General features: G+C 40.1%; 2 protein-coding genes across 4 annotated transcripts in view; both read left to right on the forward strand.

Moving 5' to 3' along the window:
* Positions 1–5,052: 5,052 nt before the first annotated feature.
* On the forward strand, positions 5,053–12,016 carry LOC107587960 (cdc42 effector protein 4-like). 2 transcript variants are annotated; one of them, XM_016275943.1, is made up of 2 exons: positions 5,053–5,109; positions 6,725–9,432. In XM_016275943.1, exon 2 carries the CDS (start codon positions 6,906–6,908, stop codon positions 7,911–7,913), a length of 1,008 nt encoding a protein of 335 aa, XP_016131429.1. In that variant the 5' UTR covers positions 5,053–5,109; positions 6,725–6,905; the 3' UTR covers positions 7,914–9,432. The 2 variants fall into 2 exon arrangements, 1 of the variants encoding a protein (XP_016131429.1); XR_001609528.1 differs by lacking the exon at positions 5,053–5,109 and adding an exon at positions 12,006–12,016 and having other exon boundaries at positions 6,722–8,147.
* A 679-nt stretch (positions 12,017–12,695) lies between these two features.
* LOC107587961 (peripheral myelin protein 22-like) overlaps positions 12,696–17,382 on the forward strand; it is a 32,414-nt gene continuing 27,727 nt past the window's right edge. The window contains exon 1 of one of the 2 annotated variants that reach the window (XM_016275944.1): positions 12,696–12,860. In XM_016275944.1, the coding sequence (XP_016131430.1) occupies positions 12,852–12,860 (9 nt within the window). In that variant the 5' untranslated portion in view covers positions 12,696–12,851. The remainder of the gene's footprint in view (positions 12,861–17,382) is intronic. The other variant, XM_016275946.1, reaches the window with a different exon arrangement.

Raw genomic sequence — 17,382 nt, forward strand, 5'->3', positions numbered from 1 at the left:
GGAAAAACAGGTCAAACGACGCAACTGCGCCGATGTGTAACAAAATTCCATTTGAATGGAAAACAGCAAGGATAGCAAAAAAAACACAAGAGGCCATTAGTCCCACAGCCAAACAAGAATTATTTGAGAAAAATATTCCATACATGACTCAAAGCACAACACTCACCACAAGGATACACAGGACACACAACACTGGCCCACATTAGCCAGGCCAGACAGTGGTACACAGGGCACAGCACGGCGAGAAGGTGGAAACCCACAGAGTTAGATCTGGGCCGAGAGCTCGTGAAGCGCCGTGAAGTGTGGCCGCGTAGCCCCACATTAGCCAAACCCGAGACAAAAGATAGACAATACCAGGCACGAACTCTTGCTTGTTTGTAGGTGACCAAATACTTATTTTACCGAGGAATTTACCAATTAATTCTTTAAAAATCCTACAATGTGATTTTCTGGATTTTTTTTTCTCATTTTGTCTCTCATAGTTGAGGTATACCTATGATGAAAATTACAGGCCTCTCTCATCTTTTTAAGTGGGAGAACTTGCACAATTGGTGGCTGACTAAATACTTTTTTGCCCCACTGTATGTAGAGGACGACTTACATGTGCTTAATCTATGAGACCAGATAGAGGGGATAGAAGCAGGCGAAGAGCTGTTCAGGAGTCGTTTTGGTGAGCTATGAATATAGCGGGGCCATCGAGCAATTCCAATAGTTTTACACAGTCCATATGTGGCGGGATCCGGCCGGGAAAAACAGGTCAAACGACGCAACTGCGCCAATGTGTAACAAAATTCCATTTGAATGGAAAACAGCAAGGATAGCAAAAAAAACACAAGAGGCCATTAGTCCCACAGCCAAACAAGAATTATTTGAGAAAAATATTCCATACATGACTCAAAGCACAACACTCACCACAAGGATACACAGGACACACAACACTGGCCCACATTAGCCAGGCTAGACAGTGGTACACAGGGCACAGCACGGCGAGAAGGTGGAAACCCACAGAGTTAGATCTGGGCCGAGAGCTCGTGAAGCGCCGTGAAGTGTGGCCGCGTAGCACCACATTAGCCAAACCCGAGACAAAAGATAGACAATACCAGGCACGACGAATCAATGAGAAAGTGGAGACTCACTCACTCACACTGTCAAGCCGTACAAACATACCATCGATCCGGGGAGAGGGCTCGCTGGGGTGTGAGGCGTGTGGCAAGTTAACATCCAAGAGGGCAGTTCAAAACTTTTATTATAAATCCAGTCCGGACAAGTGAAGATGGAAATGTTCACAAAAAACAAAAAGTAGACAAACCAAGCAATTTCACGACAAAAACGGACAAAGAGAAAGCGAAGGTGAAGAGAAGCATCTGCCAAGTTGCGCACTCTCAACAGAAACAGAAATTATATTATATTATAATGTGTAGGGTCAACCTACAGTTTGCATTTCTGATTTGCTGCTAGTGGGGCAGAAATACACACTTTTTTTTTTTTTTTTTTTATGTAGATGAAAAATTTCTGAGATGCAATATTCAAACGGTCTCTGACTTTCCAAATCAGGTTTTGTTGCTCGCTCTGAAATGCTTGTTGAAACCGAAGTCATCCCGAGTGCATTATGTGTGCTTGTATGTTTTTTTCTATGAGATTTGCTAAACCTCCTAAACTCACACAGGGGTCAGAGGTTAGTATGTATAGGGTCGCAGGGATGTAGAGAAGGAGGAGCTGATAGTGGGAGAGAGGGAGGTGTGTTTAGTCTGTACAGAGGAAGTCCAACTGCTCCCTATGAACTACATTACTATCACAGACGTTGTAAGGGTATTTGGAAAGTCACTCACCCCTTCAGAGGCCTGTTGTTTCCCACGCTGCCTTCCCATGCTCCCCGTACTTACTTCATATTTGCACGTCTATAAATAAAGCTCCTCCCGACCAGAAGCGTTTGATAAACTGGTCCGGAGATGCACATGGGCTGCTGTTAACCAAAGGTCATTAGCCTTTCCCGCAATATGTGCTAATAGAGCATGGTAGGACACTATTGGATTAAGACTACAGTGTGTCTATATAGAAGTGCTGTGCCAGAAACATACAACTTTGTGAATACTTGAACAATGAATATGTTACATTTCAGTAATTCAGTGCATTTCATGTAATAATAACACACAAAATCGAGCTTGCTTAGCTAGTCTTGTGATTGTGCTCACATTTAGGGGATTTAGGGCTTCACATCTTTCATCTACTGCTTGTTTTTCTTCCAGCTCATGCCACCCAGTTGCAACACCTCATATAAACAATGCTGTCTTTGTCCAGAACGCTGTGAACTGTTGTTCTGCATTGTAATTTGTGTCGCTAACTGAATAATTTTGCATATTGATTACTCACTGTCCCCTTTTGGCCTTCTGTTTGTGCCCTTTTTATGGGAAACAATTTGTTAGTCTTATTAGACTTCCATATTTCTATTTAGAAAATTCTATTTAGGTTATTTTCAAATTAGTGGACAAAAACCGACTCTGCCCCTTTTGGGAAATGATAATCATTATATTTAAAGTGTTTTTTTTTCTTGGTTGTGGTGGGGGGAAAACATTGTTGCTGTTTCTATAAAACAACAACTTTAAGCAGAAGCTATCCAATTGCATCGGCAGTGGTCTGAACTAACACATAAGTGGTAAGTGGTAACCTACTATGGCTAGCATGATTTATCTGTGCTTATGAGTTTGGACTAGTCGATATATGTTTAGTTAGTTAGTTATGATCAATATATACAAAATATATACAAAAAGTTCATACATACTGGGGGCTTTTTTCAAAGAAATTTATACTTGCATCAGAAATGAAAGATGCATTAAATTGTTCAAAGGTGACTGTAAAGATTTTAAATTAATAAAAAAAAAAATTCAAATAAATGCTGTTTTCTATTTCTATTAATCAAAAAATCCTAAAAAAATCTATCACGAATCCACAAAAATATTGAGCAGCACAGCTGTTTCCAACATTGATGATGATAATAATAATAATAATGTTTCTTGAGCAGCAAATCAGCATATTAGAATGATTTCTGAGTAATGATCCTGAAAATGTTGCTTTGTATCACAGGAATAAATTACATTTTAAAATATATTTAAATAGAAAGCATTTATTTTAAATTGTAATAATATTTTACAATATTTCAGTTTTTACTGTATTTTTGATCAAGTAAATCCAGCCTTGCATGAGAGATTTATGTCAAAGAAATCAAAACATTTTACTGACCCCTTTTTTTTTTTACTGAATTTTACTTAAAACATTTTTAATTGACTTTTGGACAGTGTAGGACAGTTATAGAAGTGATATGAAGCGAAATGGGAGAGAGAGGTGGGAGGGTGGAATCAGGAAAGGTCCTCAAGCCGGGATTCAAACTCAGGACGCCCGTAACGCAACGGCACGCTATATGTCAGCAAGCTGGCCACAAGACTATCGGCGCCCACCTTACCCCAAACTTTTGAACAGTACTGTAGTGTATAATAAATATATACTGTTTTTTTGTTTTGTTTTTCTACATCGTTTACATTAGACATTTTTGAATTTACATGATTTGGATTTAAATAATTTACGTTCTTTTTTTCTCTCTGTATTTCTTGCTTCTGGACTAGTCTACAAACCTGGCAACAGCAAATATATTACTAGCTCTTGAATGATGAAATGCTTCATAAGTCTTGAATAAAATGGTCATTTAAATAGCTAAATGTAATTATTTTAAGCGAAGGCATGTAAACTTGATACTAATATTGACTAATGTTAACATTGTCGCCCTGTTTTCCTGGGCATCATTTTGGAGGCCATGCAAAGGCTTGCTTTGTTTTCAGGTGGGCTCGTCGTCCCCTACTCAGAGCATCCATGAAATGATGTCATGGAAACGGGTGTGGAGAGCAGCAGGACTTCTTCTCTCATTGGCTGAGTCTGAGCCTTATCCGCGCTCTCTCTTTTGCGACCTTACCCCAAACTTTTGAACAGTACTGTAGTGTATAATAAATATATACTGTTTTTTTGTTTTGTTTTTCTACATCGTTTACATTAGACATTTTTGAATTTACATGATTTGGATTTAAATAATTTACGTTCTTTTTTTCTCTCTGTATTTCTTGCTTCTGGACTAGTCTACAAACCTGGCAACAGCAAATATATTACTAGCTCTTGAATGATGAAATGCTTCATAAGTCTTGAATAAAATGGTCATTTAAATAGCTAAATGTAATTATTTTAAGCGAAGGCATGTAAACTTGATACTAATATTGACTAATGTTAACATTGTCGCCCTGTTTTCCTGGGCATCATTTTGGAGGCCATGCAAAGGCTTGCTTTGTTTTCAGGTGGGCTCGTCGTCCCCTACTCAGAGCATCCATGAAATGATGTCATGGAAACGGGTGTGTGCAGCGGAGAGCAGCAGGACTTCTTCTCTCATTGGCTGAGTCTGAGCCTTATCCGCGCTCTCTCTTTTGCCTTCAGCGAGGGTGCTGGCTGCATGTGTTCAGTCAGTCTCTAACAGAAGACACAATAGAAGATGTTCATTATCCTTTATTTATCCAGTGATTTCTGATATTCAGTGGTTCTGAGACATGGTATGTAATTTGCGCTGTGTAATTGATCTTTAATGCCAAAGAGAGTGATAATACTATTCTATTCATTTAGGTTGTGCATAATTGATAAAAATCATTGTGGATAATTTAGGTTTTTAATTTAGTCATTGACCATGCATATATATGCATGCATATATATTTTGATCAGCGAACTGTACAGTTTGAGAGAAAAAGCTTGGTTAATAATAAAAGGAGCAAAATGCATGCATGCATGCTGACAGGAAACACTACCATCTGTTTGTGTGTGGAGGGGTGTTGCTATAGAGACACAGGCAGGTAAGGACATTGAGGAAGTGCAGACGAAGCTGGTAGAGGAAGATTCAGCCAGAAAGAGGTCATGAGTTGGTTGGGCACCTCTTGCTGTTCGTTTTCAAAGAAAAGACTGCATGAATATTACAGTAGATCAGTGACAGGAAAAACTTGTTGCCTGCCAAGCATTTGGCCCATCTCTCACACTTAGTGTTAATTTACAGACCTGGGAATAATGCCACAAGACTCTCCGGTGAGGGTAAGCATTTTATTCTTTCAAAGTGAGGTGAGCGTCAGACCTTGTTGTGGTGTTTCGAGTCTGAGGTTTGCACTTGTTTGTCTGTGTAAATGTGTTCACGCTTAATTTGATGTTAATTGTGGTTGACCCTGATGAGCTACTTCGTTCAGAGAGTAGAGGTTAAGTTTAGAGTTACCCCGAGCCATCAATAGGGTCATGGCTTACCATGTTCCTCTGTCTTTGCCATTTATACAGTCATGGATGATTACAGAGGAAGTAGCTATCACTTGCTAAACAGTCTTATCTCTACTGCAGAGCAATGGTGTTTGATGAGATGATATTGCAGACTAAGTATCATTGGCAGCTGGTCACAATCTGTGACGATGTACTTGTGTATTATTGTATCATTTATTTATTGCGAATGTCCTATTTCACAAAAGTCGTAAAATTGTTAAAGGGGACATGTTAATTAAAACTTCTGATATATGGTTTTCTGATCGCGCACATCCGAAGCAAGCGCACAGAAAGTGGCTGTCACACGGCATGTGAATACTTTTCTTTCATGTATTATTGCGCTTAAACTGTCAAATACACAAAAATTTACGTTAAAAACACGCAGGTTACAAAAACAGTCAGTTATGTCTTTGAAACAGCTGGGAAAGAAATTGCATGTTTATATTAGATCTGTGTGGCAGCAGCGTAATATTCAGTAAATAAATCAATAAATCCACTGCCCTCTTGTCTCCTCTGAGGCTGGGACTCTAAATAGTGTTCTGTGCTCGTGAGTGCAGCCAAAGACAGAACAGTTAGCATGCTTTGATTGAACTTTCGCCATGCCGAAACACACCGTTGTCGCTTGCGAAAACATAATGGCAGTACCATGGGTGGAAACTTGCAGATAAAGGGCGGTAATATTATAATAAGATCCCCTTACCACGTCATGGAGGGGAGTGAAATCTGAGTCACTAATTTTTTCACAAACTTGCAGAGAAAGGCTTACCAAAAACAATTTACTGGGTTGTTCTTTTTCACATTTTCTGGGTTGGTAGATGCATCAGAGACCCTATTATAGCACTTAACAAAGAAAAAGTCAGATTTTCATGATAAGTCACCTTTAATGATCCCAATAACATTGTGTAAACATATAATTTCCTTTTTCATTTTGGGGTAAAATATAGTTTGTGGCAGGTTTCATGAAATTCATCTTATAAGGATATTACTCATGACACCATAAGTATTTCACTAAGTATTTAAACTCTCCATTAAGTTCTTTTTTCAGTCTCTGCTTATCTTTTAATGATTGAAACTCCAGCTGCCTGATCACAAGAATCCTGACCCTTACCTCATCTGAATGCCAGAAACACTTCTGCAGTTTAGCTCAAGGAAAAGAATGACACTGCAGCTTCTGCTGGTATTCTGGCCAGACACATTGATAAGACATCCTGGAACTGCCTGTGTTCTGTCTGGACTGCCAATATCTTCTGTCTGTATTGATCTGGCACCCAGAAAGTCAAACAACACAGCACTATAATTAACTTAACTTCTTGGCTTTGCACTGTGGTTTTGCTTAGAGTCAAGATATCATCTCCAGTTAACTATAAAATTTGATTTTGATCTTGTTTGTTCCCAATTACAGATTATCTCCTGTTTGGCAACTGAAGTGACGGCCATCAAGACTGGACAGAGTCGGGCTGAATCTGAGCAAAATCTGGTTGAATCAGGAACCTTTTAGGACTCGTTAGAAGAAAACCCCTTATTCTTGAAACCACAACAGCACCAGTCAAACGCAACTGGGTTTGTGAGTTGTGCAAACCAAGATGCCCATCTTAAAGCAGCTGATGTCGGGGTCTCAGACCAAACGGCGATCTCGTATGGACCTCACTACCGAGATGATCAGCGCTCCCTTGGGTGACTTCCGGCACACCATGCATGTAGGGCGCAGCGGGGAAGCTTTCGGAGACACCTCTTTCCTCAGCACTCGATCTGGAGAGCCATCCCAAGAAGGCCACACCTATCCTCGCTCTCCAAAACCGGGACTGCTGTCTCGTACCTTCCGAAGCAGCAAGCGCTCTCAGTCGGTCACCAGAGTAGACCAGCGAGATAATACTCTCTTTCCTCCCAGCGAGTCACCTACCTTTGTGAAGAATGCCATGTCCTTGCCCTTTCTGAACAATGAAGAAGAACCAGAGGGAGACAAGAGGGTGCTCAAGAGCTTGACCTCCAGCCCCTCCAATGGGGCCTCTGCTGAAGCATTGGACTTGGAGCTACATGAGAAGCATTTCGGGGTGTTGACTGACCTGCGACCTTCCCCATCTTACAACGGTGGAGGATTGAAGAAAGCTGAATCTGTGATGTCATTCCATGTTGACCTTGGGCCCTCGATGCTGGGGGACATCCTGGGGGTCATGGAGAAGGAAGACGATGACCAGGGGTTTGAAGAAGGCAAGAGCAGTGAGGGACATGCATCTCCTCTTCACTGCAACCTGGGAGGAGTGGAAATGGATGAGGAAATGAGGGAGGTTGTTGTGAAAGAAGAGGAACTAGAGGGGTTAGTCACTCACAGTGATGGTCCCATGAGGGCTCCCAGCTCTGTTGACTTGGAGATACAGAGTGAAGGCACCAGCACCCCAGAACCACACCACAAACGCCTGCATCACCTCGACAGCTGCTCAATTTCCAGCTCAGGTTCAGCTGCCTTGGAGGAGAAACCAACCAGTGAGCCTTACGAGGAAGATATTGGAGTTGCCGACAACATCTGCAACCCAGACAATGAACCAGCCTTCTCCTCCTTCATGGAAAATGAGGATGATGAGATCCGAGTATGAAACCCTACAATTAGCAAACCTTTCTGAGGATGGAGAGATAAATATCTCAGACTAGAATTTGACATTGTGTAAAGAGGAGAAATACGGTGTAGATGTAAGCACGTCAAAGCTGGACAGATGCCTCAGGTTCCTGTGTCCCTGTTGAGATAAGTTGGGGAGACTGCTTTAGCTCAGAAACCAAAGCCATCTGTCACACTACTGACCCATGCTAAGATGAGCAGCTGGATGTGTTAAGTCCGAAAGTGACCTGCTATAAGTTCCACTGATAGCTCTGCTAATGAAAAGACATACATAAGGGATACATACATCACCGAAACGGTAAACTTCACTTCCGCAAGCAGATGCTGTTTTTAAGCCATTCTCCCATAGTCCCATGCGAGGTTCCCACAGTTGTAAACCGGAAATATCAGGGATTTTTTCCAAATGTAAAGGTCATGGATTTTTTTCATGTTATTCTCTGCTCTAAAACATTTCATTCATGAAAAATTGTATTTTGTGTTCTCTATAAAATTGTTTTAAAAATCCTTATCTGGTAATCACAAGCAACTAGAATGGTCATGTAAATTCATTGGTCAAAAGATGTGGGAACCCTGCCCATGACTTGGTGCCTAAAGATAATAGTTATTTTTATTTAGAGCACTAGAGTATTAAAGTTAATCATATGATTTGTTCAGTGGCCCTCTGCATAAAGGTACAATATATTTTCAAAGTTAATATCAGCACTCTGCCATTGTCAGAAAAGTAACATTGTGTTAGGAGAGAGCTCTTATGAGATGATCCAAATGTTTTATCATACACATTCTTGGGGTAGCATTGTCAAAGCCCTACAAATACTTTATCTCTAGATTCCATATAATTCAGTCATGCATCCGGTAAAACTGTCATTTTAAGAGCTACTGTGGTTCAGAAGCTCAGGAAACGTCCTTGTGCAGCTGATTACACTGCGCTGGTCTGAGCTTGAATGCTCATTTGAAGGTGGTGGATGTTTGAGAACCTCTCCAGAGACTGATCATAGTCCACTTTTGGGAAGAGTGGCAACAGGTGTCCCTCCATCAGATCTAATTTTTCAGTCTGTACGTGTTTTGCATAGTAGTTGTTTGCTCAATATCTTGCATATCTCACCACTTCCTTCCTGCACTTCATGGCGTGCGAGGGGAACTACTGCTGTTTATTGCTGGAGTTTTTGATCAGTTTGATTGTAGCTGTCATTGAAACATTTAAACCATTGGTTAAACAATGTGTCACGTCAAGTACAACTAAAAAGACAGTTGTGTTAAGTCATGTCTTCTAGTAAACATGAACATGTCGGTTCTATTAATTGTGTTAACTCTGACATTAGCAAATTATTGCACTGGTATTGCTCCTCAGTAAATTCACTGGGGCGCTTTAATACACTGTTGAGCAAAGACACTAAAATTAATTGATTCCGTTTGATCTTTTGACTTTTTCATTGTGTACATATAATAATAATTCCTTACATTTATATAGTGCTTTTCTGGGCACTCAAAGCGCTTTACATAGAAGGGGGAATCTCCTCAACCACCACCAGTGTGCAGCATCCACCTGGATGATGCGACGGCAGCCATATTGTGCCAGAACACCCACCACACACCAGCTTATTGGTGGAGAGGAGAAGCCAATCAGCAGATATGGGGATGGTTAGGCCATGATGGTCGGAGGCCAATGGGTGAATTTGGCCAGGATGCCGGGGTTACACCCCTCTTTTTCGAAGGACATCCTGGGATTTTGAATGACCACAGAGAGTCAGGACCTCGGTTTAACGTCTCATCCGAAGGACGGTGCTTGTTGACAGTATAGTGTCCCCATATTAGGACCCACACAGAACACAGGGTGAGCACCCCCTGCTGGCCTCACTAACACCTCTTCCAGCAGCAACCTAGGTCTCCCATCTACTGACCAGGCTCAACCCTGCTTAGCTTCAGTGGGTAACCAGTCTTGGGCTGCAGGGTGACATGGCTCCTGGCGTATATATGTCTACATACAGTATAGCAGATGATCATGACTAAAATGAGGCCTTTATTACTGCAGACCTTCATGTGTGAATTAACTGCAGTAGTCTGCAAGCTTACTGTCTCTATTAAAGATCAGGCACTGTGAAGACATGTCTTCGACGTCAAGACTACAGTAAGACGAGATTTACCGGGAATCCTCAGCTGCTTCACACTTGGGTCACGTCAGCCTTAAGCAAAAAAGTGCCAAATCTAATCTAGCATGTACTGCCTAATAAGCCTGACTTTTGAATATAATTTAACATGGTGAATGAATTAGGCTTTGTCTTAATTTCAGATATGGGCCAAACGATCCATCTTGTTTTGATTACTGTAGACAGAAATGCTTAGTAAGAATTTACCTAATTTGCTTCAAGATGAACCTCAGGGAGAGAAAAAAAGACACGAGGTTAGCATTCTGTTTCATTTGCATAGCCTTGTGCTAGCAGTCCATTTTAAATTTAGCAAGACAAAAACAAGTAAAAAGAGAGAAGTCTGTTTATATCTGAAATTGTGTGGCTGTGTGTGAGGTGGATTTAGCGAAGTTTATCTTCATGTTTTCACTCTGTGATAATAGTGCTGTTTGTCTCGCCTATCTTTGCTACAATTTCTATGTTCATCATGTACATATTCATGCTTGCCAGCCTTTTCAAGGCTATAACTGCTATATTTTTAAATAAAAGAAAACGTCCACAAAAGTGTCTTTTCTTCATTTCAGAAATGTTTTCCTTGTAACATTAGGCTATTTCATGATGTATTGTGTAAGTTGCTTTAAATCGTATTTCATCCAAAAATTAAAATGCTGTCATTAATTACCCTCATGTCATTCCAGACCCGTAAGACCGTAGGACCTTTGAAACACAAATTATTATCTTTTTGGTGAAATCCAAGAGCTTTCTGACCCTCCACAGACAGCAACGGAATAACTACCACATTCAAGACCCAGAAAGACATTGTTAAAAAAAGTCCATGTGACATCAGTGGTCTTTGCGCACAAAAAGTATTCTTGTAGCAAGTGCTGGGCAGTATGACCAAAAACCACGAGGTTAGCATTCTGTTTTATTTGCATAGCCTTGTGCTAGCAGTCCATTTTAAATTTAGCAAGACAAAAACAAGTAAAAAGAGAGAAGTCTGTTTATATCTGAAATTGTGTGGCTGTGTGTGAGGTGGATTTAGCGAAGTTTATCTTCATGTTTTCACTCTGTGATAATAGTGCTGTTTGTCTCGCCTATCTTTGCTACAATTTCTATGTTCATCATGTACATATTCATGCTTGCCAGCCTTTTCAAGGCTATAACTGCTATATTTTTAAATAAAAGAAAACGTCCACAAAAGTGTCTTTTCTTCATTTCAGAAATGTTTTCCTTGTAACATTAGGCTATTTCATGATGTATTGTGTAAGTTGCTTTAAATCGTATTTCATCCAAAAATGAAAATGCTGTCATTAATTACCCTCATGTCATTCCAGACCCGTAAGACCGTAGGACCTTTGAAACACAAATTATTATATTTTTGGTGAAATCCAAGAGCTTTCTGACCCTCCACAGACAGCAACGGAATAACTACCACATTCAAGACCCAGAAGGACATTGTTAAAAAAAGTCCATGTGACATCAGTGGTCTTTGCGCACAAAAAGTATTCTTGTAGCAAGTGCTGGGCGGTATGACCAAAAATTGATATCACGGTATTTTCCAAAATTATACCGGTTTCACGGTACATGACGGTATTTTTTTTCATGCATGACCGGGTGTTAACCATATTTTCTACTGATTGAGAGAGGAAATACTGCAGTATATTGACTTAGAATGCATTTTACTGTCATGATGAGTGAATAGTCAAAAAATACCACACTAAATAGTGACTAAACACGACCCCTTTTAATACATGTTAACCAGGAGTCACTCATTTATAATCGCGGCATCGTCTGATAAAATCAACATGCATCTACACTAAAGAGCGGCTATGCGGTTGTTTTGGCTATATTACTTTGTCTCATGCAGGGCACTGCCTGCATCTGAGTAACAAACTAAAAAAAACAACAAATTACTTTCCAAATTTAGAAATAACTTTCCTTCATTTAAGTAGTGTGAGAGCGCAACAATGCTCTAAATGTGTTGGCATAGCAACGTGATACCTCCGGTTTCCTTTTCCGCCTGTCCTACGAAGGCCGTCTCGTTTAATTCTAGGTTGAGGACACTTCGTATATGCATCCTAAAGAGGATGCGACCTCCAGAGGATTCGACCTCCGAAAGGTGCAGCCTTCTAAATGAGACACAGCTAGTGTCGCGTTCCGGCCTTTGTTTAAGCGACATACGGTATTTTAAAAATTCATATCATAACAAAAATAAACACCAGTATTCGGTATGAACCGGTATACCGCCCAGCACTACTTGTAGCTTCATAAAATGACCACTGATGTCACAGGCCTATATTAACAATGTCTTTACTACGTTTCTTTGTTTTGATAGTGGTAGTACCCTTGCTGTCTATGCAGGATCAGAAAGCTCTCAGATTGCATTAAACATATTAATTTGTGTTCCAAAGATGAACGGAGGTCTTACAGGGTTGGAACGATTGACAGAATTGGCCGTTAAAAATGGTCATTTTTGGTTGAACTATCCCTTTAAGTTTGAAGTTATCAAGAAGAAAATACAAAAGTGACCATTAGGTTCAGTGGAATCGATAATAAACAAACTTTTTGATTTTGGTTTATTTGAGCAGGAGTTGAATTTTAAGCTTGAAGTTGCTATGAGTTCTAGATTGGCGTTCTCTGCGTAGATGGGCACAGATCCATTGATTAATTCAATAAACCTACCTGAGGCTGAGGGAAGCTCAGCCTTTGTCAACACATGCTGCTAAAGACCTCCTGTGATGACTGACCACATGCAGCTCTTTTAATCGGATCACTGCGACTGCAGACCTACATGAATGTTTCATGTGAGTAAAGATAATTCACACTCACTCATTCTAACTTATATCAGCGCTCACATTTAGCTCTTTTCTCACATACTGCTGCGTGTTGTCTTCAGGTGAAAATCAAAAGCCCCGTATTCCCAGCTCAAATTTACGAGTGATTATGTATTGATTTTAGTGTTAAAAGCAAAGTGGTTTGATTGATCTGCCTGCTGCCCTACAAAGTTTGTTAGGTGTTAATGTTCCTTCGGTTCAGATAAAAGATAATTTTATGAATCTTGGCTCGACAAAAAAATCCATTATTTCATATACACGCTGCTTGTGTAAAATGTGGATACATCCTGCCACCTAGTGGCCAGCTGCATACACAACATCACTTTTTCTCATTCCATGCCACTCTTACCAGGGTATGATCAAAACCTTTCTTCAGCAGAGTATTTTAGTGTTTTGTTTGTGACACGAAATAATTGTGCTTTGCAAATGCATTGCATTTAGAACTGGTTAGAAGTGGTTCTCAACCCAGGGGCCTAAAAAGTAATAAAAGTGAAGTGACATGTGGCCAAGTATGGTGACCCATACTAGGAATTAGTGCTCTGCATTTACCCATCCAAAGTGCACACACACAGCAGTGAACACACACACACACACACCGTGAACACACACCCGGAGCAGTGGGCAGCCATTTATGCTGCGGCGCCCGGGGAGCAGTTGGGGCACTTGCTCAAGGGCACCTCAGTTGTGGTATTGAAGGTGGGAGAGCGCTGTACATTCACTCCCCCACCTACAATCCCTGCCGGTACAAGACTCGAACCCACAACCTTTGGGTTACGAGTCCGACTCTCTAACCATTAGGCCACGACTTCCCACAATAATAATTAATAAATAATTGTTAAATATTCAAATAATCTAAAATAATAAAATAATCACATAAAATCACAGTGTAAACCTAAATCACTTTTCTTTTAATTTCCCCTCAATAACTATAATTTCTATTGAAGAACATAGTTCTGGAATCACAAAATGACTCGTGGTTAATGTATTTAACAACGTTTTTTATTTCAATAAATTAATAAAAATATAAAGACAAACAGCTTTGTTATAATTACAGCAGAAATACTGGACATATCCTGCTGTATATAGACGGTGGCTCTTTGAATATTGAATTTTCAAAAGGCATTGAGTTTCTGAAGTTATTTTTAAACCTTTTAACCTCAAGCCTTTATACAACTATTTTATTTAGCTTGCATTTGTTTAACATTTTTGGTTCATTTATTCATTCATGATTTAACATTAGAAAAAAATTAGAAATAAATAATATATAAACATGAATTCTTTATTATTAATTCATTTATTTTTGTTAAGAAAAGAAACCCTTTTTCAGGATACTACCGGTATATTTTTAAAGATAATTTTATAAAATCAAAATAAGCTTTACAGATCTTTATTAGAAAGTGTTTAAGCAATGTTTTTCATACTTGTTGCATGAGCCGTACACAATTATTGCACATGCTCCTGTGGAACAGTCCTTAAGACACAGATTACAAGACATATTGTAAGCAGAAGAAAATCTATTTCACAGTTCCAATAACTTGAGACATTAAAGGGACCTTTCTACTGACTCTAAAAAGACACCAGAAGAAAGAACCCAGGGTTCCTGATCACCTGATTAAGTCTGCATTTATATATATTCACCCACAATTAATTAGCCCTTGTGCTGTTCTTGCTTGAAAAAATCATATCAGCTGGTCCAGGCTGAGTAGTATTTTCCATGCTGTCCTACTATATAACCAGAGGAGGTCGCTGTTTGTGAATATTTAAAGCATTATCATCGTGAGCTGCCAGAACCACGGCCTCCACTGCTGAATCTCATGACAGGAGTCAAGGCTTCCAGGAGGAAACCAGCATGAAGAAATCTGGAAACCATTAAGCAACCTGCTAGAGCTGAGATTTGAAGGAGCGAGAGATAGAGGACGGGAGGGGGAGAAAGGGGGATGGGTGGGAGTGGAACAGAAAGCATGATCAACTTCTTTTTCTCCCTTGACTTTAGTCTCTCTGTAGACAGACACACGTACACAATTCAGCCTTCTTGGGATTCCAGTATGACCCCTCCCATCATTTTTTCCTGTGTCTCCAAATAGGGGCTTTCCTTTGTCATTGCAAACTGGTTTGTCTCAGGGTTAATTTCTCGATTTCTAGAAAGGGTGGGACAGAACCACGGCCTCCACTGCTGAATCTCATGACAGGAGTCAAGGCTTCCAGGAGGAAACCAGCATGAAGAAATCTGGAAACCATTAAGCAACCTGCTAGAGCTGAGATTTGAAGGAGCGAGAGATAGAGGACGGGAGGGGGAGAAAGGGGGATGGGTGGGAGTGGAACAGAAAGCATGATCAACTTCTTTTTCTCCCTTGACTTTAGTCTCTCTGGAGACAGACACACGTACACAATTCAGCCTTCTTGGGATTCCAGTATGACCCCTCCCATCATTTTTTTCTGTGTCTCCAAATAGGGGCTTTCCTTTGTCATTGCAAACTGGTTTGTCTCAGGGTTCATTTCTCGATTTCTAGAAAGGGTGGGACATGCTGCAAGCGAACAGGAGGGAAGCTCGCCCATGGGCTGCAGCTGTTGTCCACCCTTCTGTCATGAGCATAGATGGGCGACACACTTGGTTTGAAAGCTTGAGTTGACAGTAACCAGACAGCATGTCCTTTCAGCCTGTCATCTCCAGCAAATAATGACCATATTTATGGCGCGACACATGTCTGAGGCTTCCCCGCAGAAACAATAAAACAGTTGGGACAGTTCCTTTCCGGTCCATCTCAAAAACATACTGATTAAAAGTGCTGAGTGTGATTTTTCGATGTTAGATACTTTTCTACTACCCCAACTTAATATAAAAAGATCAAGTGTACGTGCAACATTTTCAGCATCATTAGTCCAGTTTTCAGTGTCACACGATCCTTCAGAAATCATTTGTTAATATGCTGATTTGATGCTCAAGATGCATGTCTTGTCATTATCAATGTTGAAAACAGTTGTGCTGCTTCATATTTTTGTGGAAACGGTGATATATTTTATTTCAGGACTCTTTGATAAAAAGTAAAATGGTTGAAATAGAAATATTTTGTATTTACCTATCACTTTTGATTAATTTTTTTGCATCCATGCATAGTAAAACTATTAATTTCTTTATTACGTTTTAAGAGGATCTTACTGATGGGTCTGTGGTGGTATAAAACAAAAAGGTTAGAAGGTTGGGAAACACTGGTTTTACTAGCACTAGCTCCAAGATGTTATAGCATAAATCAAGACAATAAGTCAGGATTCTCTGTTCCACTCCCTCGCCAAAATACAGTTCACCGCTGATGATATGCAGATGGTCTATAAAGTGGAGATCAGCGGAACTTCTTGGGCTTTCTATGTATGTTTGCATGTTCTTGGTGAAATACACTGAGCTCAATATCAATAGTTTTATCCAACATTTCTGAGCAGGGAAGCCAGGCCACAATATCCACTGCTGCAGAAACAGTTTTGCTCTTGTCTTTCGTTTGTTTGCATATCTAACCGCTATGAGCAAAGAGCTTTGAATTTTACAGCCTATAATAAAACCCAAATGGAAAGAATACTTGACTGCACTAGCTGCGCTTGAAACTCATTTAACAGTAGAACTGCTTTTTCCATCAAGCATTTTCCAAAAGTATTTTTTAGCTGAGAGTGCAGTCACTCTTGAGTACATGGCGATGGACGACTCCAACTTGTGGTCTGAGAAGGATTGGAAAATGTAAACATAAGGCAGTTTGGCAGTGACCTCTGACCCTGGGCCCATGGGACCACACACATGGATGAGGAACAGTTTGCTTGAGATGAATGTTTGGCATGCCGTTTAAGGGTTTTAAAAATGCACAAGGCATTCGGATCTCCCCACTTGTAACCGTGCTTTATGTCTACAGTGTGTACGTATGATTGCGGTTGAGATTCTTTTTTATGTTCGCATTATAATTATTTCTCTCTTTCCTCCAGAGTGCCTGTCTGTTGCAATAAGCAGTTTCCTGTATAAATCACACCCAACTGGAGTCAGCTCCAATACTCACTCCTAAATCCTACTTCTAAACTCGCTCCATAAGCATTTGCCACTTTAGTGGAACGGTAAACTTCAAGCGTAAAATGAAAAGCTATTTAATGTACGTTAATAACAGCCTTGCAGACAAAATATAGTTTAGTGACATACACTCCATCTACTCTGTGCTCACTTAAGGGCCATTTACACAGAGTGCTTTTTTGCATTTAAAAACATGAAATGTTGATATGAATGATGAGTTTTTACAGATTACAGCATTCACACTGGGAGCAGGCCATGCGGAGTCACGCCATTTTCACCAAAATAAAAACACTTTACACATGAATCCAATATCAGCAACATCAGGACGAGTGAGTTTTTAGCTTTATTTTCAATTCAAAAGCTCCAAAAATTATGTAGCTACAGAAAAATGTATTTGGATGCTCTTGTTTCCAATTTGTTTATTGGAAACAAGACCATCCAATCATTGTC

The sequence above is a fragment of the Sinocyclocheilus grahami genome, unplaced genomic scaffold, assembly GCF_001515645.1.
Source record: "Sinocyclocheilus grahami isolate Dianchi unplaced genomic scaffold, SAMN03320097.WGS_v1.1 scaffold97.1, whole genome shotgun sequence".
NCBI classification, from domain to species: domain Eukaryota; kingdom Metazoa; phylum Chordata; class Actinopteri; order Cypriniformes; family Cyprinidae; genus Sinocyclocheilus; species Sinocyclocheilus grahami.

Bases quoted from the DNA above. Each gene is read 5' to 3' on its own strand.
- LOC107587960 (XM_016275943.1), top strand. From the start codon at position 6,906: ATGCCCATCTTAAAGCAGCTGATGTCGGGGTCTCAGACCAAACGGCGA.